The 27,736-nt window shown below is 41.8% G+C and overlaps 1 protein-coding gene across 9 annotated transcripts in view; it reads right to left on the bottom strand.

Annotated features, from left to right (window-relative positions):
* The window catches only part of cadm4 (cell adhesion molecule 4), a 135,244-nt gene that overhangs the window by 20,128 nt on the left and 87,380 nt on the right, over positions 1-27,736 (bottom strand). For 3 of the 9 annotated variants that reach the window (XM_067511102.1, XM_067511106.1, XM_067511104.1), the window contains exons 1-3: positions 15,504-17,399; positions 8,047-8,193; positions 2,446-2,733 (exon numbers count right to left, since the gene is read on the bottom strand). In XM_067511102.1, the coding sequence (XP_067367203.1) occupies positions 2,446-2,733; positions 8,047-8,193; positions 15,504-15,600 (532 nt within the window). In that variant the 5' untranslated portion in view covers positions 15,601-17,399. The other 6 variants (XM_067511098.1, XM_067511099.1, XM_067511103.1 and 3 more) reach the window with 6 other exon arrangements.

Genomic DNA, 27,736 nt, shown 5'->3' with positions numbered 1-27,736 from the left:
GCTGCCAAAGTATGCCTGTCCTTCTATTTTCCCTTATGAGACATCACACCTACTCTGGGACTGGAGATGGAAAGAGAAGTGTGAGGAAGGAGAGGGACTTTGGGAGAACAGAAGAAGTGAGAGGACCAAGAGGGAGAAGATGTTGGTGATTGATGAATGAGCTTTTTAGAGCAGGTACCTGTAGAGGGGAGGGTGAGTGTTTGGAGGACAGGGTAAGAGTGAAGAGAGAAGTGAAAGCAATTTGCATCTATATTTCATGGCAATTATGAGCAGCAGAACTGTTTGTTTGCAGATGGTAAATCAACTGAGTGCTTTGTGTGCGTGAAAGAAAGAGAGAGAGATAAAAGAGAGGATATGCATAACCGAATTGAGATTTTAACTGAGCCAGACAGGGAGAGAGGGACGTCAAATAAACAGGGTGACAGAATAAAAGCAAAGGAGAGAGGGACAGAAGAGAGGGTAACAAAATGGGCATGATGGCGAGACGAGCCCAGACATGAAAGAGGATGATAAGAGTGCCAAGCCAGATGCAATGAGGAAAGAAGGAGGCAAGTGAAGAGGAGAAAGAGGAGGAAAGACAGAGGGAGGGAGAGCAGGGCCAAACTAATGGGACTTGACATGGTCACGTACTGGGACTTTGTGCCTGTTGAGGCAGAATACAATAATATTACTTCTATCACATGAAGTTTTCAATTATTACCGGAGACCAAATGAAAGCAGGTCCAATCTAAGCGTGAGGAAGGACGGCGCTGGGCGTGGATGAGAAGGAATAAGGGAGCAGAAAGAAAGATAGTGTCTTAATTAAAGAGTGCTTTCCTATATCTTTTGGGATCTTCCTCTAACCTTTGGTGTCACAGTTCATTTAACTCCGAGCCAAAAGACAGGGCAGCAAACAGAAGGAAAGGGCAAGAAAAAAGGAGATAAGGGAAAAGGGGAAAGGAGATTGAAACACGAGGAGAGAAGAGCAGAGAAAAGTGTGGCCCCTGTCTGTTGCAGCTCTTTGCAACCAACAACTAAGCCGAGAAGTGTCACGTCTTTGTCAGCAGTGAAATTTAAAGGAAAAAAGAGAGGGAGCTCAGATGAAAGGAAAAGGAAGGAGTACAGAAAAAGGACAGAGAGAGGAGAGACAGAATGATGGTGACGAGTGTGTTCTGACAGAGAAAACGGGAAGAGACTGGATGAAAGAGACAGTGAGTGTCAGACAAAAATAGAAAGGCAGAGAGACAATGGCTCACATGAAGTCTGAAAGGGCAAAACATTACTTGATGTATATCCCCAAAACTGTTGACACCAGATTATCTCACATTATTTCGTTTGGTCTGCGCGAACCATTTGAAGGCTCCCACTGTGAATTAATGAATAACAATAATGGCACAGCGATTTTTGCCTTCATAAAAATGTTGTCTGCATTTTTTAAATATTGGAGCAACTTAGACTAGTTACTCTTGTTTGTTTGTGTTTAGCCAACTGAACAATGATTAGGAAGAATTAAAACCAAAAATACAAAATACAAATGCTGAATGGCTGAGAGCAGTAAAAAAAAAAAAAAATCTCAGGGTTAAATAGACTTAAGGCAACCAAAAGCTAGGTCTCAGATGTATTATTGAGTGAAGTGCCCCTTTAACAGAAAGATGCCAAGGGAGACAGAGAGTTAGAAAGAAAGATAGATCAAGGTAACAGACTGATGGATGGCTCATAGATTTATCAGAAGCAAAGTACGAAGATCGTAGAGGATAGTAAATAAAAAAAAATGTGTGTGTGTCTGTGTGTTTGTGTGTCTGTCGTGTGTGTGTGAATAAGAGGCAGAGTAAGAAAAGCAGAAACTGTGGATTGCATGTAGCACCTGTGCTCCCATGTAATGGTGCACTTGTCAGATTATGTGCAAATCAAGCTCATTTGAAATGGAATTTTCAAGAGACAGCATAAGGCGAGAGCGGAGGAGCTGTGTATCTGTTTAGAGGGAGAAAGACTTAGACTAATGGACATACTGCAAAAAACACTGAAATCTTTTGCAACAGTTGCTGTCAACACACACGTCCGAACAGAAATTTTCCTTCAAGAAATGGAAACAGGAAACATATTACTGCTCAAAAGACGTTTCCATCAACTTGATCTTCGCCCATGAATATTGCAAAGAACACTTGTTTCAAATGACAGAAACCAGAGAAGAGGTTTTGTGAGCCCTGAAGGCAAAATCATCACTCCCTATCCATTTGTCTTTCCATCCATCATCACCTGCTCCCATCAGCTGATCCATCTGCCATGCCAACCCATCAACCACCTATCCATTTATACTTCTTTAGTTCAGCAATCAGCACTCACTCGGTGATATCATTCTCCCATTCTACTTCACCTGTTCTATGTTCCCTCATTAATTTCCCCGTTTATATGCCATCATCATGATCTAACCATCCATCAGTCCATCTGTCAGCCATATCCTGCTACCTGGTATCTCTCTGCCATTACGTATCCAGCGTAGGGTGGCAGCCGGCTTGCTGCGTGGCGACACGCAGGTGAGCTCTGCCTCGCCGCCCTCCACGGCCTCCTGTTTCACATCCACCGTCGGCGTCTCCGGGGGCACCAAAACAGAGAGTGTTGCCACCTGATGGTGCGTGGCGTCCGTGTAGAGCTGGCAGAAGTAGCCACCCTCATCTGACACGCTGACGTTGGTCAACGTGATGCGCACCAGCTGCGGCGTGAAGAGCACCATCTGGAAGCGATCATCCTTCAGAGCTAGAAGTGGGCAAAAAAAACTTTCCTTTGAAAAATAAAACAGCAAGAAAACATACTTTTACGGTGGGTCAGTGTAATTGATTTATGTCCTTAAGTGATTCAGAGTAAGATAGAGAGTGTTGAGAATTGCTTTTCTTAATGGTGTTTTGGTTTTTTTTAAATATGCCACACACACACCCACAAGTGTAAACTGCCAAAGTGAATGTCATGTTTTAAAGGACATGTTTTAACACATTTTAGTGGAAGGCTTTAGTTTGAATTTGTTTTAAGATGAGAAGCACCCAAGGGAGCTGGTTTGTGTTGTGTTCAGTAGGCTACAGATTTTCTACAAGTTCAATCTTTTTACTTCATTGTTTACCTTTTGGTATCTGACATTGTTGCTACCTGACATCATGTGAGCCACTTTGCATTTCTGGGGGTAGTTGGTATTTTATCCTAAATAATAGGAATAGTTCTAAATAGTAGGCTGATCAGCTGAGGTCAACATGGAAAGTGGTAGCAGTTACAGAGTGGTTCATTTCCTGGGTTAGTGATTGTGGCAGCCAAGCTATGATCACAAGAAAGAAAATGTCTAATAGTCTTAAAAGCTCTAATAGTCTTGTTCTCTGCCAACCAAAGTAATAGCTCCTACATTAGTAACCACAACACTAGACCTCTGTTTGATTTCTGGAAAAACAAATCTTTCATTAGAACTGAACAGTCCTAGTCTTTGGTGGGAGGGAATTTGGGGGTACCAGCAGTGCAGTGCATGATGCTTATAATGATGTTTATAGTACTTATATGTTTAGTACATATCAATGTATAATGTGGCAAAATGTATCAATCATGGACGGGGGGGTTGGGTTTTATTGGCGAAATGTTGGACTAGAACTACAGGAGTTGAACATCTGACAGTCTTAGGTTGGGGTTGAATAACGGTGCTCATGATGGATGTGTATCTTTGAAAAGACATTTACCTTTTTGCAGGCAGTAACTGCTAAGTACATAAAAAGGCAAAAGAGGAGCGAGGGCTGCTTTAATTGAGTGGCATTACATTTGTAGCTTTGGAATAATTTATCACTTAGCCTGTAGTTTGCTCTGTATTCGTAAACATCACTTCTGTACCCGACACTCTGGAATGATGGTAGACTTTGCACAGCCCTCTAATTTGTGATGTCACCCCCATGACAGCTCGCAAAGGAAAAATTGCAAAACATGGGAGAAATAATGACTATGACAGCACAGCAGACAATTTTCTGCTGTGGAATTGATAGTGCCGCCAAATCTTGAGCTTGGTCTGATATAAAAAGTTCAGAGAGAGTTTCAAAAGTTTCGTCTCGTTGAAGGAGCTCCAGGCTGTACATTGATACAACATAACAGATGTCTTGGTTCTCTCATTTCAAGCTTTGAGAAGTGTTGTTCACTTTCTCAAGCACTGATTAGGCTACTGTAAACTACAATATATTCATTCATTCTCTTTGTAACTGCTTGTTTTATTTCTCTGTAAGCCCATTTCTAATTCTAATTAGTGTCTGACATTTTTACTGTTCGTTTTATTAGGTTTTAATCATAATTGTGCTGCTCGCTTTTTACTTACTATCTCTTTTGAAAAAAATTACTATGCAAATAAAGCTTCTTGCACAAACAAACAATTATTGTAGGAAAGCAACTAAATTGAGTGTTGTCTCCCATTGACCCTTGAGTTAGTGAGAGCCTGTTGTACACTTGATACATGTGCAAATCAGGTTCTGAAAAATATATTGATAAGAGAGAGTAAAAACACACCGGCTTTTATTTGAACTGCCAGTGCTGAGTTGCAATTGTTCACCTTGAAAGGCACAATAGAAAGAAGAGAAGGGACAGTGACGATGAGGATGAGAAGACGTGAACAAGTAACAATTTTCCTTTTGTTACTGAAGAAATAATAGAATCAATGTCGAGAAAAATGCTGATAATAACAAATAACACTAATAACAGTCTGTTGGTGACAGTGGCTCGATGTCCATAGATTCTCATAAATACCTTCGAGACTCACTTTGTATCGACTTGACTGAAACCGCTACCTAGGTCTCCATCTCTGTATTATTCTGTCTCTCTCTCTTTGCCTCTTTGTGTTGACTTTGGCGCTGGCTCATGGAGGGGAAAGGCAGAAAGTTGCCTGATGTAGCCCACTGCCATCACACAGCCTAATTCATCACAGCACAGACACTACAGTACAGATATTGACTTTGCGCGCGTGTGCGTGGAGGAAAAGAAGAGAAGAGAAATAGATTAATATACCTATATCATCAGATGAGAAAAATTATACAGATAAAGACAGAAATTCACAGGAGACTGAGAGACAAGCCCACAGTGATGGAGTCAGTCCAACTCTTCCTGGACGTACACCACACTCATATCTCAACCCCACCTCCTAAATTTCCCCTTCACCCATTGGCAGCGAGACCACTGTTAGAGAGCTATTCCCCACAGATAGGTAAATCTTTTTTCCCCCTCTCTGCACTAAATGGCAACTAAATGTCAGACTTCTGTTCGAGTCCAAGTTCACCTTTATTGTCCTGTCTCATTTGCATGCTGAGGAGATCTGGCAACAGAGAAAAGAAAGAGAGATATGGACCACTGAGGAGAAAAGGTCCATTTGGTTAGTTCCACTGCTCTATTACAGCTATCAGTCCCCACAATCTCATAAAACACACCCCTGACTGGTTGCTCCCTCGCAAAACAGGCAGCCTAATTCACAGCACTTACAGCAGCGACTCTATTTGGGCAGTTAGTGTGGAATGGCTCTACTCAGAAAGGGCTTAGTTTGTTAGGCTGATATCTGGGTGGCAGATGGGCAATAGGCAGATATGGAAGGGCCCTACAGCGAGTGATGGAGCAAACACGAAGGTAGAGAGAGCCAGAGTGAGATGCAATTTACTCTCCTACAAAATGTCCCGAATGAGGCCTTTCTGGGGTTACAGGAGCCAAATTAGTTACAGGAAGCCATCTATACTTGATACCTTGCCTAACCTTGGATCATTTCCCAGCACTGTCTTTTGCAATCGCCTGAAACTCCCTTTCTTTATTCTCTCTGTTACTGTTTTCTTTAACCTGCCACCCTTTGTCATTCTGCCCCACTCTTTTTTTTAATTCTCTCTCATTTTCACTTTAGTTCCAACTTTCACACCCTTTCTTTCCCTTAAGCTTCATTTTGCCTTCAGAAGTGTGCAAGTCCATGTCTCGTGGGAGTGCAGAAAGGGCGGCTCTGTTTAAATACTTAATGGAACTTACCGGTGGTGCTGATCTGATGGAATTGGAGGGAAGAGTTGAAACTAAGCTTTCTCAAAGCAGCGACCTACCCTGGCCAATTAAGGGTGTTCCGTGATCACGGTGACAAAATAAGTGAAGAAAAGGTGTGCAGAACAAAGGTATCTGAATGCTGGAGCGGTGAGCAGTCAAAGAGGCTCTTTTATCTTCAGTGTTTTAATCAAATCTTGGCATGTTCAGAAAAATCCACTAGGGTGTAATTCGTCTTTGTCAAATCAATCTAATTACAAGTGCTGGAAGAAGAAACCATTAAAAATAAAATGAAAATTTCAACATACAAAAATATCATGCCATATGTTTACAAATGAACCTCAGCATGACATGGCCTAAATAGGAGTTATAAAAATTACAGATTCCAGTCTGTTCTGGCTGTGATTTTTACATTCATATAGGTTAATTATGTGAAAGTATTGCTGCAAAGTTTCGTTTTAATCAGTCCTCATCATGTGAAGGTTTATCTGCAAGGTCAGCTGCAGAAATATCCCTCTGGATCTGGCAGCCATTCATTTTCTTGATAGTTCCACAAGCTCCTTCTTTAACCAGAGTGCTTCAGTTGAAGATACAACGCAGTGCTAGCACTTAAATTTATTTGCCATTTTATATGGTGGAAAGATGATGAATACCATTTTATAACATATGTCAGTGTGAAACTGGCATCACGTGGTTTTTTGCAGCTGAGGTGCAAAGACAAATACAAAGACTGTAAAATTTTGAAGTAAATTTTGGTGTCTGATGCTTTGTTCAGTTTAACTAAATTAAATTAAATTAAATTAAAATTGTGGATACTTGATGACAGTGACAGTTCAAATACATTGTGTAAGACTAGCAGATTGAGATTAACATAATTAATACAAACATCCCATAAAGTACTTTGGAGCAGCTTGAGTAATTTTAGCTGCTCACGGCCTGAGTTTAAAGCAAACTGGGGAAATTAACACCTGTCACACAATTACAACAGTGGAACAATTCTTTTCCAAATCAGAACTAATCAAAATTATTTTTAGAGTAGCACGGTGCAGGAGAGACTGAATAGGACATAGAAACCACTGAGAAGTTTGCACAATGCCTGTCTCCTTGGATAAAAGCTTGGCGAGTACTGTTCCGCCAGCCTGATTCAGTGTTGGATAACTGCAAAATGTGTTTTTGAAATGATTTGTGAAAAAAAGGTAGCAAAATAATGTGTCCCTAGAAATTCTGCACCTGTGAGAAGATCCATGCTGTTTCTTGTGGTTATTGAATAGCCCCAATTTTCTTAAAGCAGATAACTAGTTTAGTTTCATTGTTTGGTTTTGTTTAGTTTTAGTTGCAGTGGCTTTAACAATAAGTTAATTCTACTTAATCTAACAGTTTGTTAAAAGTGTAGCCTTTTGTTTAGCTAAATAGCAGTGGCCATGCTTGAGTGCATGTATCCTTAAATTTATAGCCAAGTACTGATATAAATAGCACATGTTACTGTCAAAATAATTTAAAATCCTGTGATCATTAACTATGATCATTGTTTTATGGTCAGAGAGTTTTACAAACAGCACTAACAGAAAGAATCTGGCTAAGGTGGCAAGATTTCCATAAATAGGCTGGAAAAAAACACAACAACATTTTCCTACCCTCAGGCCCTCAATGTCTACATTATAATATTGGTTACAATGATAATTTGCCATAAAGCTGGATTTAAAAAACATGCAATTGCCAAGGACATGCTCTAATAAGGGACCTGTAATAACCTCTGATTTCATCACTGGGGTTAACATTGGATTATGCGAAGAACTGGAATCTGTGCTTTCAAAACAGCACTGTTAGCGCAGACAGTAAAACCATCTTGCAAATTAACTCTGCGGTTATCTGACTTTTTAATGTGGAATCGCTTCAAAGGCAAAGTGAGGACATTTGCAATAAGAAAAATGTGAGTGTTGGTGAGTCATTCCTAATGTGCTTAAAAGGCTGACTTCAAATGTCACTGAGGGCATATGCTTAGACACAGATAGATTAAGTTTGTCTGCTGAGACAAATGTTTGCAGAGATACACACCTCGCGTGCCATTGAAGAAGAGAGTCTGCCGTCGGGGATTCTGGATGACCACGATTGATCCATCGTAGTTCTGCAGGCGGCAGGAGATCTGGGCCATGCCTCCTTCCAAGACTGTCACATTCTCAGCCTGCACCGCCTGACAACGGGCTGGGGGAGAGAAAGGTGGACATTAATATAGTGATACAGAGGGTGGATGGTGGAGAGGAAGAAAAAGAGGGACAGAGGAGGGATAAATAGGAGGAACAGATGCAGAGAGAAAAAGATGTTCAATTTGCACCTCAATTGAGATATAACCTTTCAAAATAAGGTACTTAGAGCATCCTTCATTTACTCACTATTCATCATATGGACCCAAAGGAGAAATGGAGACAGTGAGGAAAAGAGAGGAGGAGACGGTGATGGTGATAAAAAGATTGAGAGCGAGAGAAAGACACTAAAGGCCTCAACAAATAAAAGAGGGTCCTTATGAACAATGTGTTCTTATGATTATAATAAGGATGATTATAATTACTGCCATTCATCTTTTTACAAACACACACACACACACACACACACACACACATCACACACACACACACACACACACACACACACGCACACACACAACCCTGTTGCCTCTGGCCTAAGAATGCATCAACACACACATTTGAATACATAATGCCTTATTAAATCTCTAAGTGGCTGCCAGTCTTGAATTTAGATTCTCTCACACATACACAAACAAACATGAACATTGGCATATTTGCACACACTCACACAAGGGCACATAGTCTGATCACAGGCTGGACTGTGGCCCTGCCACCACCTGTGTGTATATAAATATTTTTGACTGCAGTCGTATGAGACTGGGAACGACTCGGTGTGAAAAAGCTGGCCGAAGTGCAGAGCAGTGAGACCATGTTGGCAGCCTTCAATGCGCTTCACACATTCTTAATGCTAGTTCTCATCCAGGTGCGAGGTAAACCAATTGATTACGCTCCATTATGCTGATGTAATGGTTCTTATAACAGGTATTTGGAAAGTGCTACAGGGTATCATGCAACAGCTTTGGCTCTTTGTGAATGAATAAATGCATGCAGAAGGACACTTTTGTGAACATTTGTGAATCCATGTGCTTTAACAAGTACACACTGACAAATGAGGTTCCAGAGATGCACAGACATTTGCATTTGACATGCACGCACACAGAAACTTTCACACAGAATATTTCAAACAAACTTATCGGGGCCCTAAACCCCAATTTTTTAGAAACAGCAGGGAGCCTCTTTGATGCTGCTGACAGCCCAAGAGTCAGTAATGAGGAGGTTGATTATGCTCTGATTGGAGCACCCTTCGTGCTTGTGGGTCAGGCTGTTGACACGGTTCGGCTGAGTTACGCCTCCCGCTGAGCACAATGGACACCGAGCTTTGCCGCTTGCATTCAAATGATTTCCAGGGCAATTAGTCATATGGCTCTAGCCAGCAGCAGAAAGTGATTGCCTTGAAGAAAGTACCATCTTTCTGGGCTCCCCAAACTGATATTTACCAATTTGCATCCTTATTTGCATTCCCTCTCTCCCTGGCAAAGTGTTGGCCATGGGGAGGATTTAGAGAAAGCCCGACATCAGTACTGAAGCATGATGATGAAGCAGGCAATGAGAAGTGCCGATAAAGACGGCGGGACCACATATATATTTCACTGCTGGGTCTGGCAGTGTCTCTGAGCTCTGTAAAACACCTTCCGAAAGCAGGAAATGTTGTGAGACAAACAGATGGTGGCTGCCATAGCAGGAGTTGCTGACTTGGCTGCTTTGGGCCAAAATAAATGTCTATATCTGCAACCGAGCATGTCCTAAGTTTCTTTGTGTGTGTGCAAATGTGTGTGTATGTATATTAGGTGGGCATGTGCACTGGGTGTGCATATGCAGGGGCTGGCATTGCAATTAAACGACTTTGACATCATCTGATCCTGCCAACTTCATCCAAATTTAATTCTCCTCTCGATTTTAATCTGCTTTAATGAAATACTCAAGGCCTACATATTCATCACATCAGAGGGAACAGAGAGACATGGTGGATATTGAACTGAAGACAGAAAGAAACCAAGAGGGGATAAAGACAAAGGGGACTCTAATACTCTATGGAACAGAGAAAAAAATCTTGACAATTACCACTAATTGTAGTCATTATTGCTCCCATTCTCTGCATCAATATTGTGATTCATATCGGGGGCCATCAGGGCCTGCCACCGCCATCCCAATTATTTTTCTAATGGCTGTTATTACTCATCACCATAGCAACCAGGCCATTGTTTTAAACGGTGGTAATTGTAATAGTTGTGTTTTGCATCCTGACAAAGTCAGCATTGTATCTGTGCGATTAGTGACCCATCAAAACCTCCAGAGAAAGGAGAGCAACTCCAGAGAGGGAGCGTGGTCAAAAGTTTGCATCTGGTTGGAGGCCAGGAAAAGTAATTAGCTGTCCATTTGTACACACGCTTCTCTTGACAGCTGTCACCCCTTCTAAGGAAATGAGCTGCAGTGCCATAGCAGCAAAGCGCAAAGAGAAAAAATTAACAGTAGTTGCGAGCAGGATGGCTGCCATCCGCTGTCGCCTGCTGAGAGATGTAACCCAGAAACACCTGCTAGCTGATCAATATGGGCACAGAGAACAGAGGGATGGAGAGATGGTGGGGAAGTGAGGGCTCTAACCAGGAAATGATAGCAGGGAGTTAGGAAGTGACGGTTTGGGGAATAATAATGCAGCTGGCGGGGGCTGGACGAAATATACGAGAGATGACGCATATTCTTCCATCCAGCTCATAACGCAGCTGGGTACAGCACTTTAGTTTGACTGTAGGTTTTATAGGCCATTCACATCAAGACCATGTGCCTGTGCTTCTGATCACCAGCATAGTATAGTACAGAAAGGAAATGAGAAAGAGGGGGAGGGAATCAACCTCTGTGACAGAGGTATTAATCTGGCCCCCATTAAAATCTGTGCCTATAATAAAATACTCCACAAGCATCAAATCATATTAAGGAAGAGAATGCTGAGAGCAATCAATATCGTGGTAGTGCACTGACGGCTACGATCAAAGGACGAATAAAACTGAGTGGGGGAAAAAAAACAAACAATCACTTCTCTCTCCAACCAAGCGGGGGCAGTATTTCATAACAGTGAATTGGTGCTTCTCATCATGTGAAATGCCTCTACCCCTGCTGTCAGTGCCCCAGAAACAACAGGGGCCTGTTATTTACTGTGGCAATAGAGATCCGAGAAGGGCCATCATTTCCAAATACATAAACAAATAAATAAATAATAGGCGTGCAAATTCATAAGACAAGGCTGTTCAGGGGCCTGTCCTAATGGTCCCGCAATGGGGTTGAGTTATAAGCCAAGGGAGGCAGGGGATAGAGGGACAGAGGGAGAGGATGAAGGGAGGTGTGTGGAGAGTTAAAAGAGGGGGATTTAGGAGGCAGCCAGGTGGACCGCTGCCTCACCCTTGGTCACGGTAAATTCTAGAAGCTGCCTCAGTGGTGCAGGGTTAGTGGGCTGAATTACCGCCATGCTGCTTCTCTCCCCCTCGGTTTCGCTCTCCCCCCCGTCTCTGGGAGCGAAGTGAGGAAACGATAGAACAAAAAAAGCAAGCCACATAAGAGATGAGCTGTCTCCATTTGCCCCAAACAAGCCCTCATGTATCCTTGAAGCAGTGCAGTCACTGTCTGCCTATTCATTATCTCTCATTATCTTTCAATTGGAAGTGGGCCAAGAGCTTGTATTTCTTTGCATGCTGGCCACGGAGTTACAAGAGAATCGATGCAGGAGACCACAATGCACAACCCCTCATGTTATTACTGCTTTAATTAAAACAATAACAGCAGCTCACAGTTTCCACTCATATGGGGTCGTCCGTTGGCATCTTCTCCATCTCCTCCCATCTGGATGTACATTCTTGCCTTTATCCCCAGAGTTTCCAAGGCGAGTCAGTTTCCACGTTATGTATGCAAATGAAGTTTGCAATGTTTACGTGCGTGAGCACGTGTGTGTGTACGTGCGTATGAACATTTGCTCCAGGTTAATCACTGAGTTTTGCGCTGTACTGACTCCGTGAAATAGCTGACTTTGAGGTTCTTCTTCTCCATTCCTCCCTCTGCAGACCTACAACTCTCCCCCATTCCCTCTCTCCCCTTTCTCCTCCCAGTCTAAAATTATCACTTCATCTCTCTCAGGGCTCCAGGACTCTGCCAATCAAATCCAGTGTAGAGGGAAAAAAATGTTCCCTCTATAAATAATACATAATCCTTTACAAATCTTGCTTTCGTCTCTCTCATTACCTTCGTTCTGTCACTTTTTCCTGTCCTCCTTTTCTTTACTCCTTTGCTCAGCATTTCTTCTCATTTTTTTCAGTGCACCCCCCCCAACCTGTCTCACTTCCATTTAGTCCCCAACTCATAATTCTCTCCTCCCATTGCCTTCGTGTCTAATCTTATTTTCACTATCCCACTCTCTTTTTATTTAAACTTGCAGTTTCTCCCTTCTCACTTCTCCACCTTCTGCCTGATCCAATCATTGATTCTTCCTCCCTTCATCAGTTCCTTCTCCTTTCTTCCTGTCTTCTTCCTCCTTCTCTTCACCCTTATCTTTTATTGCATCGTTCATCATGAATCTTCTTCATCAGTGCTTTCCTTAAGATGCTCTCTCTTTTTCTTCACGGCCTCAGGAGAATTGTTTCAACTCTTTTTCTCTCTCCTGCTAAATGCTCATCACTCCTGTCCCCCCCACTTTCTTTTGCTTTCGTACCCCCCAACCCCCCCCCCCCCGCAATAGTTTCCTTCCAAGCTGCAATACGCTTTCATTCCTATTGCAATCTCACTCTCTTTCTTTCTCCTTTGGTGACTCAGTGGGAATCTTTTCCTGCCTCTCTGCTGGTTATATCTCCACTCTCTCCTTTGCTAAATGTGAGTTGTTCTGCAGCTCAAGTCTGCAGCAAAATCACGCTGTTTTTATATTGTGCTGGGAGGATGGAAGAGAGGGAGAAGGAGGAAGACAGAAAAATACTGAGATGAGTGAATGGGACAAAACAAATGAGTAGAGTGAGGAGATTTTCTTCCCTCTTTCATCTTTTACCCTACTTTGTCTTTTTTTAATTGCCTGTCATAGACCTCAGTCCTCACTCCACTTTGTACCCCTCTATTTTTGTCTCTCTCTCTGTCTGATTTTCTTAATCTCTCTCTTTCTTTGGCAGAAGACATCCTCTCCATCACCTACTGGTGTGCTGTGAGCACTGCACTGCTAATCAGCAAAATCAGCATAAAATTGTCTCTTTTCACTCTTGGCCTCTCATTAAAAACATTTACTTTCAGTTATTAATATATTTCACATCCTGTTTTTAACACTCTGACTTTGCTTCCCAGTCACGCTGCCCCCCCCCCCCCTGCAATGAAATGTGTTGTGTCTTGATTCTCTCATCACCTACACTCTTCTTTTTGTGCTCCTCCTCCCCTCTTCTCTAGCTCCCGCATCTCTTGCTTTGACCTTCGTATCTTTATGCCTCTCCAGCCCTTCAGCGGATTTCAATCACCTTTCCCCTCTCTTGCCCCATCCCCCCTTCTTCTTCCTCACGCTGCATTGCATCTCACTGAGCCCTCTCTTCTCCTCTTGTCCACCCATCCCATTACTCTCTTTTCTCCCTTATTCACCTCTTCTCACACTTCACAAACCACCATATTCCTTTCTCTTTCTTTTCCCTCTATTTACTCCTGTTTTTTGAAGCTGGTTAGCTGTGTCTCCTGTGCAAGATTTTATGGCTCGGGTCTGTCACAGCCCCAACAAGCCTGTGACAATGGCCACCAGACACACCCCAACAGCGGCTTAAAGAAAATTTACAGGGCTATTACGCGATGGTTACCACACTGGAGATTCACCACAGCCAAAAGGGCTGGTCTTCACACCCCTTCAAAATCCCCCCCATGGCAGCCTGCCCTATAGTGTGTTTCTGTTGTGCACTTTGTGTGTGATGTTGTTGAATTTGTATGTGTGTGTATGTTTGAGAAAGGAAGTGTATGGATGTGTGCATGCATTAAAAAGGAAGTCCACTTGTGCTAAATGTGTATGAGAAAATATATGTGTGTGCACATTCAAGGCCAAACACAAAACTGCCCTACTGGCATCAATTACATAACCATGCTGACTGCCAAGACACAAACTCATTCTCCCTCTGTATCCATCACTCCCCCATTGTCACCCCTATCCAGCATCCCCCACAACATCCCACAAAACACAATGTCCTTCTGTTACTCTAATATGCAAAAAAAAAAAAAAAAAGAAGAACCGAATTGAGATTTAGGTTGGCACACAGGAGAAGGTACTGTGCACAGCAGTACTATACTTGTTTACCAATGAGCGGCAGGGAAAGAACATCTCTCTGTATTAAAAGCATAATAATAATGACAGGAGTTATAAATAGTACTTAGCAACTTTGCAACTGAACCAATTCCACTTTATGAACTGCTTTTTCTCACCATCTCCGCTTCATGTTCAAACAATCTTATGCCTCTTGTTTCGAAATCTCGACCTGATGCAGGTCTGTTTGAGGCCGTGTTGCTTAGTTCATCTTTGTATCCCTCGCTTCCATCTCTGTCTGTACACACAGAGACTATGCTGTTCTTCATCTCTGTCTCACTGCTTCCTCGCTCCCTCACATACAGTACCACTTTCTGTCTTGCCAGGTCTTTTTCCTTGTGTCAGTCTGTCTCTCTCTCGCTCTCTCTATATTGGTCTCTTGCAATGCACTTCTCCCATTCTCTTTCTATTCGACAACCTCTCCATTTGGCTCGCTATATCTCTCCCACTTTGGGATCCACGTTTCTTTTATTAGTGTCTTCAGCTAAGAAAAGCTAAGAAAAAAGCTTGAGCCACTCTCTTATACAATCTCTCCTTTTTTCTCTCTTTTCATTTTTGACTGTTCTCTTTTAAGTCTTTGGTCCAAACACCCTTCTCTTTCTCTGCCTCGTCTCTCATTCCCAAGTCCTTTCACCTCCTGGGCATAAGCTCCTGTCATCATACTCTCTCTCTCTTCTTACTCCTAATTACCAATTCTAACTTAATTACCAGCATTTTGCACAATCTCTTATTTTATGATTCCACCACAAGCTATTTCTTCCTCGATCATGTGCTGGGCAGTGCACTGAATTTAATTCTGTATCACTTTACACCAATTAGTATCATATCCACAATTGTGTTCTCTTTTCATATAACAGAAGCAACACATTACAGTATTTAGAGGTATATCTGCAGGGAGTTTAAATAAAAAGAACAAAGAGCTTGCACTTGCACTAAAATACCATATCCTGGCTATAACAGTGTCTACGTTTGAATATTACGTGCTTGTTTCCCTGATTTATTTGGTTTTTAATGACGCCCTTCAATGTAAATGTATTTTTACGTACATGAGTGTTCATGCATGCATGACTTACGAGCAATGCAGAGCAGGACCAGGACCAGGCTGCACAGGGCCAGAGAGAGACGGGCAGTGAGGAGGCAGCAGAGAAGATCGCTCCGGACAGGCGTCATTGTGTATTGAGAAGCAGTGTGAGTGTGTGTGTGCGCGCCCAAGTTTGATCAATGGCTCCTCTGTCACTCTGCTTGCACTGCTACAAACTAGTCCACACACACTCCGGTTTGTTCTCAGCAATGCTGCAGACACGTGCACACGCCAACTGTACAGCTTCAAGCCTGTGCAATTAAACAGTAGATGTTGTTTAAGGATAACACTTAAAAACACAAGCAATGAAACTAGTTCAACTGCAAAGTTGCCAGGGCTTGCACACAATACGCAGATGTTTGGCCAGAGCTCAGGGTGCTAACAGAGCAAGTGATTCAGATACTATATCACAAGGCAGAGAGACATGAGCTTAGAGCAACAAAAACTTCCACTGTTGAATTTTGCACCTTGTAGTGCTTAAAAAGAATTCGTAACGTGCACTGTCCTAAATCCATACACTACGGAAGATGCCACAGAGGAGTACAGGCGCTCAGTCCCATTTAGGAAAAACATCAACAAAGCAAACGCTGCTAGGCTAGCTATTTTCTGCCAGAGTGCTCTGAGCCCCCTGAGGCCGATGCCCAAGACCCAGATCAATGAACCCGACAGACCAATAACAAAAGTGACCAAAGCAGACCTGTGTGACTGGGCTCTTTACCAACCAGGGTATTCAGCAATGGCAGCTATGCAATTAACCAAATGAGGGGCAACTTAATTAGCTGATCACCAACTGTAGACTGTCGTATCAACCTCCGAGCCGAGCTTGTTCTGAGCACCAAGCATCCTAACAATCAGCCACACAATTAGCCACAACAACAAAAACACTACTTGTCTCCTCTAGGTCAAACCACACTGCTCGCAGGGACAGAAAATGTCAATAATACTATTTTTCAGTCAGATATAGGCTGGGAAGCTGTCTCACAAAGCCAAGTCAAGTTTATCTCTATTGATGTTGACTGAATACTAACTTTTGAAATAAAGCTACCTACATTGCTATGCCCTCAAGGGCAGAGAAATCTAGGGCAACAATGTTCATTCTTTACCACATTGTATTTAAATGAGTCCAACGTTTTCAGCTCTTCTCGGCCACAAATCAGCAGCCAGAAGTCAGTGTTCCTTTGAGCTATAACCAGACCGGCCAGGCCTCTAGAGAAATGAAGACACTATCTTGCAGCAACTCATCTGGAGATAGCTGAGGTTAAATAAAACCCATTGAGCTTGAGTGCTGCTCTATAAAGACAGAGAGTACAAGTACTTGCCCCGTGTAGAATAACCAACTTGCAAGTGAGAACTGCAGTAAGACACTTTAGCTTCAGATATTACACTTTTTGGTCTGATGTCTTACCCTAGAGACTTACACATTATTCTCCCAAGGTATCTACCATTATCCGCTTGAATGCTGGAGCTTTTTTGATATGGTATCATGTACACACTGAAGAGTAAATGGACAGTTATTTTACATGGTAATTTTAGACTCCTCAATATAATCACAGGTTATCAGACAGCATAATCGTGCAGCTTCGACTTGCCTAACTCTTCTTTCCAACATGCTCCACTGGGTGCAGTCAGCGCCTGGATGCACTCCAGATACACACTCACTCACACACACTGATGTGAGCGCCTGCTGTGTTTAAGCTCCGAACAGGGTTCCGCTCAGGACCTAATGCACTGTAGGCCTCTGAAAGTGTGTATCTATGGCGTGTTTGTTGTGTGTTGTACATGTGTATGTGTGTTAGTAGTGTACAGACCAAGCGTGACGAGCAGCACCACACACCTCGTCGAGCACTATCTGATGGAATAAAAGTGCGGGTTTTGTCATAAGATTACTACACACCGTCCGCTCGCTCACTCTCTGTGCCACTGCAAACAAAATGAGGTCTAATGGCGATGGCCCTGACACTTCTGGCAAAGACCAAAGAGGATCATCGCCAATCTTCCCTATGGCGCTGACTTCACCGGTCAAATGGCTGACACTGAGAAAATTACTCTGTGCTGGTGTACACCTGCAGCTCTGGGCCGGAGGGTCTGGGCCTGGCAGCACACAGACATAAAACAAAGTCCATGCACTTCTTCAAATTGATCGCCTCAAATTGTGTTTTGTTTATCCGTTCCATTAATCCTCCAGTCAGTCTGCAGAAGAAATGTAGTTCCCAGAAGTTTGTCCTTTTTTTTAGCTTCGCTTCCTTCCCGTTGCTCTATGAAAATTGCTATAATCCCAGGGTGATATCATTGTTGATTCACATCCATCTGTCTATCTGTTTTCTGGTCTCCACTTGTTTATATAACCCTGGCCTCCCTCCCCTTACTAAGAATGTGTGTGCGTGTGTGTGTGTGTGTGTGTGTGTGTGCGCGCGTCAATGTGGGATCAGTGTCTGCATATTTTGCATACTATTTTGTGAAGGTTAGAGAGGGAGTGTGTATGTGGGGATGGAAACAGCTACAATGGTTGTCTTTCAGGTCAACAAACAGTACCGGCATGTGTGTCTGAATGTGCTCGACTGTCCAGTGTTGACTGAAGCAGAGTGTACATTTGGCTGTCTGTTTGGCCCTTTCACTATCTATTACCCATTAATTTACCCATGCAGGCACACACAGAGGCACCATAGTGCCTCTTTATGTTAAATGGCTGTTTTTATGGCAACAGGGATGTGCACGACTGTCCATGAACGAGAACTGTGTTCGTTTTTGTGCGTGGCATTTATAATTCCAAGCAGATATGGATAAAGCAGAAATAAATGTGACTATGACTGTGTTATGAATGCTGTTGTTGTTGTTATTGTGAACCTGGTCCAGTTAATATATCTGTTCCATATTGTTATCCTGATGAAACATTCCTACCAGCTATTTCAACCTGTCAGTATATTTTGCATCAACATTACATGCATAAAGCAATTCCTTTGTTCAAGTTCATTGCCACATGTACTATCATTACTGCTACTGGCAATAAAAATGGCAATACAAAGCCAATGGTGGAAGCTAACTACACTAGACTCTGCGTGTATGACTTTCATTGTCTTGTAAAATGCAAAAGGCAACACTGTTTTGCTATTATAATAGCACCTCTATTTGCTCTTAATCAACTGATCATAAACTATCCGTTCTCTTCCGCCACAAGCTATTTACAAACATCTTTACGCATTCAATTTAAAAAAACATGCTGTTCCCTATTATCAAGTCAAATAAAGTCAAATTTATTATATCAACTGCTTTTAACAAAATAGGGTCATCACAGAGAGCTTTATAAAGCAACAAAGGACATAATTACAGCCAAAAAAGAAGAACACGTTGCAAATCATTGCACTGCCGGTGAGTGTGTGTGTCTTTGTGTGTCTGCAAAGTCCCTGTGTGGGCAACCCCCTGATGGGTGTGTTTGTTTTTGTTGCAGTGAGTGCGGAAGGAAGGGAGGTAATGGCAAATTGTGTCCCCTATCCTCTCCATCCCCCTTTTTTCCCTCTCCCTATCTCTCTCTCATCCAAATCAAATTTTTAATGGGCTTCATTGGTGCCACCGTGGAATAAGTGTTGCCAAAGCACTTAAGGGGCTTAAGTCAGCAGCGTGCTGAAAATATTAAGCACTCTAACAGCCTTACAAGGATCCCTGCCTGCTTAAGTATGCCGGGGAGGTCGTGCCAGCATTTAATACCAATGGTATTAAAGCGTTCCAACAAGGGAGAGGAACAGAAATATAGATATATACTGTACAGTATGTACCACAACTGGGACTAGATGGAGAGATGGAGGCTGGTGAGAAAAATAAAAGGAGGTGGTGGAGGCATGAGGTAGTAGACACAGGAGAGTCAAAGGCATGGGGAGACAAAAAGGGGGTGTAAGAGAGGTGGAGAAAGGAGTGCAACAAAAGACAAAATACAGAAATGGAAATTAAGAAGAACTGAAGAGGCAGTTGGAAGAGGGAAAGGAGGAGTAGAGAGGGAAAAAAAAGAAGTGAAGAGGAGGAGAGATGCGAGGGAATTGGGCCAAGGTGTGGGAGGTAAGGGTTGATGGGATAGCTGTGAACCAGCAGTAGAGGACTAATGCAGAGATTCTATCAGGAGGCTTATCCAAGATTAAATTTCTCTTTGTCCTTAAGGCGCTTCTTGGGTAAGCGGAAGTGTCGAATTTATTTCTTATGTCTCCCTTGAGGTTGTGCGGGTGAGTGGGTTGAGAGCTTGTGTGTGTGTGTGTGTGTGTGTGTGTGTGTGTGTGTGTGTGTGTGTGTGTGTGTGTGTGTGTGTGTGTGTGTGTGTGTGTGTGTGTGTGTGGTGTTACATGTATATGTGTCTTTGTGGGTGTCAATCTTGAGGGTTTATTAGCTGGCAAAATGAAAAAGAGGACATGTATTCCTGAAAGGTAAAGATAAATCAAATGAATGTCTCCCTCAGGGGTCTTTCAGTATAAGTGAAGATCCAAAAATTAATGTGGTTACTTTATTGTAGGTATGTGAAATCAAACATACTATATAGATATTCATGAATAAAGATTATTTCCATTCTGAATGGAATCCAAATAACATTTTTTTTGTTGTTTTATGAAGCTGCCACAAAGTCCCAGACTACTATAAAGTTGAACCACTCACAGGAAGCATTATCAGAGCTGCACTGATTGAGTAGTCTCCCCTGGGACACACTCCACTGTAAACAAAATGCACAATATTATTTGCAGCTACATTTTAAGATGCAGCAAAACCAATGAACTTGATTCAGTCTTTAACATCCTTAACTTTAACAAAGAGAACATCAGAAATACCAAATTATAAGACATTTGTCTAGTAAACGCAAACATTTTGATCCAGGCCTGAACAAACTCACGTCAGGGTTGGCAACTCAGCCCCTCCCCTGGCCCTCTGCTCTCCTCTTGTCTTTCTGAGTTCTTGTTTGTCTGGCTGACTTGCTGTTAATAGCCAGCCTAGAGCCATGCACTAGCTAATCCAACTGGGTTTGAGTTCTCTGAACTCTCTAATTAGAAAAGTCACAGCTCCTCGATCTATGGACACTATCAGTGACTGCAGTTTCTGGAGGCACGGTTCTGACTGCTTCCTGCTCACCTCATGCTCCTGGGCAAATGGATCAATACGGCCCAATCATTTGGGTACATTTCAAGTGACACCCCCTGTCTTTTTTGTTACCAAAGTTACGGTTACAAAGTTTTGATTTTCTTTATTTTCACAGTCTGTTGATCGTGGAGTCAAGAGGAAAAAAAACAGTTAATATGTTTCACACCATGACAGGCTAACAAGAATACAAAGCAGATTTGGAGTTGAATCACTGGTTGAAATGACAGAGTGCAGGGAAATTAGTTTTTTATTCCATATATTTTTGCTCTGCCTTTTTTATATATACAATAAATCCAGGGAATAAACTTCAATTCTGGCAGAAAATAAACTTAGCACTGTCTTTTCACTGGTTTTATAGGGTGGAAGTAAAGACTTAAAGGCACTGTGGTAGCCACTGAAGACATCCTGTTATTAGTCTCATCCCATTATGTGTTTATCATGCCTCAACTGTGCATTAAAGAAGGCAATTTTTGCGTATACTTATCGAGCCTGGCAAAGAAATGAGCAGGCATTTTAAAGCAAAACACTCTCAAGTGACATACTGCTAGATCTGAAGATGGATGGTATTGATGGATGGCTCTGGTGTAGCTAAAGAAGCCAGCTGAAGCCCACTACTTTAGTAGAAATTTTTGTGTTTAATTCATTGTGTTGAAATCACTTAATCAGTAATTTAACAAACACAGATTTCGTCTCTCATATGCACGTTTTCATCCTGAAGACTAAATCGATGTTTCTGTCTTTGACGAATGCTGGGGAAACCTCCTTTCTGTTAATGCCAGTGCAGACAAAAGCCAGATGACTCTGAGGTCAAAAACATTAAAATTAATGTTTAATGTTTGTGATTAACATTAGCCAACTTTAGGCAAGTCAGATGTCATGTAATTTCATTCACAGCTACAATATACAAATTCTGCAATTCAAGCAAGTGTTGTGCACAAGCTAAGAATTAAATCATGTCAAATCTGCTGTCTGAGAGAAAATAATTTAGGATGGCTACGATATGAAACATAAATATGGCCCCAGTCCAAGCTGTTTTCATATGTACAGTTCATTATTGGAAGACACATAGCTTAGGCATGATGAGGCATTACAGGAATATTTAATGCACCCCCCCAGACACACACGCCCACACACCCATAATTGGGAGGCAGCAGAACACTAAGCTCTGCCTTCCTTTATTCAGTAAGGTAAATGCAAACAGTGTTACCTGCCAAGTTGACACCGTACTTTCAGAGCTTTTTAACGATTGTTTCTGTGGCCACTGTGAGCCACATGCTACACAGCTACCTGCTGAGGGTAATGCTCATTATCCATGTGGCATCATACCTCCCAGTGACAGGCTAAGACTCTGTGCTCGCTGCTTTTTCTCCTGCAGTGTATGTGTCAGTCTTTCCTCTTTATGTTCCCAGTGCATGTGCTAACATTTGTGTGTTTCTTGTATAGAAGTCTCCTTTGTTCCCTGATGTATGTGAGACAGATAAGTTGTCGCTGTGCCTGTGTGAGCAGATATCAGTTCATAATCTTGCTCCTTACTTTCGAGGTATACGTATGTAATGTGTTATTGATGTGCATATCAACCAGTCAGGGCTGAAGCCTGTGATGTTTCTTTTTTGTGTGCTGTGCAGGAGGACAGCTTGCATATGTCAGTGTGTTTGCGTAGCTGAAAGCATGGTCAGGACCAGGTTAGCTGTGCACTGCTGTAGCATAGTGTGAATGGTTAGAAATGTGCAACCATGTGCCAATTCTCCAGGGGGGTATACTGGCAACTGCTTTGCCCCCATTCTGCCAATTTACAAATGCCTAACAAAGGGATAATTTCTCCTCCACATGATATAATCTTTCCTTTCACCCAAAGCCTCAATGGAACCCTTTGTGGCCATTTTTTTAAATCACAACTCTCTTCCCCTCCCTCTCTCCCTCTTTCTGCCTTTCTCACTTTGTACATCCCTTTCCTCTTTCTTCTTGTGTGTCTCTCTTCCAGCTTGCCCACTCTGCCTCTGTTTTTTTTCCAGGACTTTTCTTGCTCTACTCTTCTCTCACTCTGACCTTACAGAGGGTCTTTTGCACTTAAGTCACTCTCCTTACTCTCTCCCTTTCTGTCTCTCTCTGGAGGAAAATCACACACTCATCAGTTTGCCGGCTCTGTTCCTGACGAGCAGGCTCGCAAGGAGAATATTAACGAAGCTCCTCAGCCAATTAACACCTAGAGCACATAACAACCTTTTATGCCAGCACACTCCCATGCATGTGCGTGCACACTCACACAAACAATTATGCACGGAAATACACACGTTGGTTGCCACACACAATTCAGCCTAAACACACTCTGCTCGTACTAGCAAAGAGGCTCATTTAAACAGACATACTGTACAGGCCTCAAAGCAAAGATAGGCTATGCTATCACAAGCATACAGATATGTATGCATACACACACTGTTAGATTGAGCTGATGACCGTGGGTGTAGAAGGAGGGGGATGTTTAAAGGAGCAAGGGAAAGCAATATGGAGAGAAAGTAGGAACAAACAGAGTGATGAGCACCACTGTGGTGGAGAGGGAGAAGGAGGGAGACGAGAGAGTGAGGAAGAGAATGATTGCGAGAGCGAGGTGAAAGACAGATTTATGGAGTGTGAAGAAGAGCATAAAAAAAAGGGGAAAATCAGTGATAGAAGGTTAACTTGGCTTGGCTGCTCCTGACATGGTTCATGCTAATTTGAAGTGTCTAATAGTGAGTGTGTACTTGCGCACACGCGCGCACACACACACGCACACATGCACACAGATTTCTGGATACGTGGGGCAGTATCCTTGTATGCATAAAACATGGCAAGAGGCAGCAGGAGCAAAGGGCGCAAGGGTGATAGGGAGAACAAGTGCGAATGGACAAAAAGCATTTGGTAATGACCCGGATAACGAAAGATGGCCGCAAGGGGCGGCGAGTCAGATAGAAAGAGAGAGAGAGAAAGAGAGAGACACTGAGTGAGTGTAAGTGTGATAAAGTAATGCTGAGAGGGGAGAGAGAGAAAGTTTCCTCATGGCCTGCTGCTTTTGGATTGAACAGCGTGCAAATGAAAAATGGAGATGAAATAATTAGACAGGCTGACTAGAAGCGCTCATCTAAATATGTAAATGCACTTAATTTTACTTTGATTTGCTCCACTGCTTCCCTATCACTCTCCCACTTCTATCTCTCCCACTTCTTTTCTCCCATTCTTTCCTTCTCATCTGTTCCCATCCCACCCTCTCTCTCGCTTTCTCCATCTTTTTATCCCGCTTGCTCTGCCATTTTGTCACTGTCCTTTCTACTTCAATTTCTCTCTCCACATAATAAAGTTTGGATTATTTCAAGTCCATTTTAATACAATACTCATATGCTATATGTAAAATGAAAAGGTTACTGATCCCTAAAACATTAATACAATCAATACCTCCTGTCCATACTGAGATGAACCCCCCCTAAATTTTTTTAGTGCGAACTTAAGTTGAGTGAATGTGAAAGAATAAGAAAGTAATGTGAGGTTTTACTGTAGCAGTCTGAGGCATCCAACTGTATTGGGTGTTTTCCAAATTGACAGACTTTTTAAGCAACATCCTTCTTTTGTTTCAGGCACAGTTTCCTTGCTGAGCCAGAGCAGAAGGATACATCCTGAAATGTAAGTTTGTTGCCAGAAGAAAAAAAAATACTAAAAATAAACGTACTATCAGGATGAAGATAACATGATTTCACTAGTTTACACCTCATAAGACTAGGCTGGATTTCAAAATACAAGGATTTTAGACAGAAGCACTGTGAATTTTTGGCTCTATTCACTTTGTGCTTCCAAATTTAACTATGCCCATTTTGTTTTCCCATAGACAGCTGAAGTACAGTACCAACTGTTAAAATGTTAACATTTGCAACAAGCTGCATGTAGCAAGAGAACTGTAATCCTTTCTCTACAATTCCTCTCATTTTTGATCTCATCTTTGTGCAGTCATGAAGCAGATCGATAAGGCGCAAAGTTTTTGCTCAAGCTGAAACATTTTCATACTGCGTGAACCCGTCTTTGCCTCCGTTTACTTCGCCACAAGCATATTTCTGGCTAACCATGCCTAGTCACATCTTTCCATTCACTCTGTATGCAAAAATCTTCAAGACTAAAATTCTATATAGGTGGTCACATAAAGTGCTACCAGCTGGAGAGGCACCAAAACAAGATTGACGTGTTTTGCATTTCCTCCTGATCTATTTTTAAAAGTCTGCCACTCACATTCAGTCCAGTGCATCCTTTACATTGTTAAAAATGCACTGCAGCAAACACAATAGGAGATGACAGCAGAAAGTGGAGGGACACTGCTGGGAGCTGACCTTCTTCAAACCTGCTGTTTTTTATTTGACCTTTCTGATGGCACAGTTCATTCGCTCACACTGTTCTGTGAGAATCCCATATAAGTAACCATTGTGTGTTATGTGTGGATGTTATAATTTTGTTGCAATGCAGGAAATCTGTCATTGCAGATGGAACAAGTAAAACAAGTTAGTACCAAACAGGGCCTATAGCAACCCTGTCTCCTAAAACTTATGTTTCTAACTAAATTACAATCACAGTTATATTTGAAGGAAACCTACACATGCACAGAGTTGCTTAGTTAATGATTGAATTTGTGGATGGTGCACAATGTTCAGGACCTTCATCCCACAGCATAGAGTTTCACTCCAGATTCCTCGGTGTGGTTAAATTCAGGCCAACTCCCCCTACTCAAGGTGAGAGACAGATCATGGATATGTTTAAAAGCAATTAAAAATGTTGTTTGTGAAGTGACTGTCACACTTTAATCTGTTAAGCTTTCGATCTTTCTCTTACTGTGACCAGCTGCTGTGAGTGGCCAAACACAACCATAAAAACTGTTTGATAATGGTGTAGTCCAACAAAATAGAAATTTTACTACAAAATCCCATAATTCGGCAGAAAATAACGAAATTATCTGGTAACATTTTATTTATTATGTTCAGTATTTGCAATTTGCCATTTACGTTAAATGTTAACATATCCTCATTATGTTTACAGAAAATGTAATCTGGTTGTAATTACGTTCCCTAGGAAAAACATTTTCCCTTTTCCAGTTGAGTTAAATAGAGACATGATATTTAGGAGACAGGGTTGTGTGCACATAAAAATTCTAATGGCACCAAAGAATGCCGCCACTGGGCACCAAAATGTACAGAAACGGCCCTGGTCTGAAGGCCCAACAGCAACCCAGGAGAGGTGAAATGATCACTGTACAGTAATAAATGGCTTTTCCAAAGTGTCATATTACCTCAGATACACAGGCAGGCAAAGCTGCGTGATGTTTGCCTACTGGTGTCTGTGGATGTTCAGTGGGTGTCTTGGTGTTTAAATAAAAAGGTTGTCTCTGTAATGCAACAGTAAGAAGAAAAGGCACAATGCATTTTATTCATGGTGTTTTGAACTTTTCGCTTAAAGCTGCCCATGTAGTTCACATCACTACTGTCTTTTCAGCATCCAATAACCATGGTAACAGCTCACAGATCCCGTTATAAATTAATACATTGCGCATAAATTCTAAACGTTTCTGCACCTTGTCAACAAAACTGGCTGTAAAGCACTGTGAAATTAAAGTCACCCATCCTCTCATATTTTCCAGGAATTTTTGTAATTATCTTTTAAGGGTAAGTTGACTGAACATATTATTAAATTAGATTGTGCATTTCCGTTGTCACTTTTTATTCACTGATGTTGCTCTTAAAACAGAAATCTAAATTCTAATGAGGCTACATCACCTGAAAGCATAAAGGAAAAACATAAGAACAAGTTTGTGTGTGTCTTCGTGAACACATACAGTACCTTGTATGTGTATATGGATTGTTAGAGTCACCATGGAAAAAGGCAGCTGTCCTTCTTAATGACAATCTGTCAGAGCTCTTCTCTAACTACTCCTCCTCTTTCATCAGTCTGTCCTTTCTGTAGTTTAACTTGTACCAAAAAACATCTTTCACTGGGACACTCACTTCCTGTTCCTACAAGGTGACCCTGATAGCATACTTCCTGATTTCGCTTCTTTGCGTTTACCTTTATTCCTCTGCCCACTCTTGTTTTGATTTGACTATGTCTTTGTGTCGTCTCTTTCACTTTATTAATAATTGCAATAATGTCAGGTTTTTATTTGCAGATCCAAGCTTGTGCATCTTCATAAACCAAGTATACTGAATAAAATAAATGCCTTTATATGTTGTAAAAAAACTGTGTCACACTGCTGTTATATAGTAATGGTTTGTGTTTTTGACTTATAGGTGATAATGCAAAGAATACTAATCTTTATTCCTATATGGCTCCTATATCTGTCTAATTCCATTATAAAGGGCGATGAACTGTATGGTGTGTGTTTATTATAAATGGTTTAAGTAAATTTGTATTCTTTTATCACGTCATACAGCACCTTGAAAAGCATTTGTATGAGACTGCAAAAGTAAAGTACTTCAGCAGCCACAGCAAATCTTACCTTCTTACAGTAGTTAAATGATCACATGAAAGAAATTATGATTGACACTGTAACACAATGACGCTACTAATTGATATTTAAAAGGAAAATGTTGATAAATGGAGTAAAGTAATAATTATTGAAAAATCAAACGCAATTTATTAGATAAGAACAAGTTTATAACTTTTCTTCAGGCTATAACTTCTTTCTCATTTCTACCATCTGTCGTTCTTCTACTACTGTCTCAAGTCTTAAAAATGTCTTGGGGGTTTTGATTTGATTTATTTCAGCCCTTTGTTGTTCTTGTCATTTTAGAGGCTTTGCTATTTTTCTATTTTAATTTTTTCCCTCTGTGGAGACAATAAAGGTGACATTCATTATGTTCAAAGTTTTTTTCTCTTCTTGACATCAGATCGCTGAAGATATCAAATGCAGTATATTTCTCCCTCTGTCCCTCCCTCACTAACACTCCACATGCTGCCCACATACATCAGTACCGTACTAAACAACCAGTTGGCATGTTCAAGGTACCTATCACTGCCTCCACACAAGTAAACCTGACACAGCAGTGTTGTTATTCATGTGCCCTTTCCTCCTCTTCTCCCATCCTCTCCTCTTTGCATCCTCTAGCTCTCTCT

This window comes from Channa argus, chromosome 7, assembly GCF_033026475.1.
Source record: "Channa argus isolate prfri chromosome 7, Channa argus male v1.0, whole genome shotgun sequence".
NCBI lineage: Eukaryota > Metazoa > Chordata > Actinopteri > Anabantiformes > Channidae > Channa > Channa argus.
The sequence above is the reverse complement of the archived record's forward strand: the minus strand, read 5'-3'. Positions and strand labels throughout refer to the sequence as shown.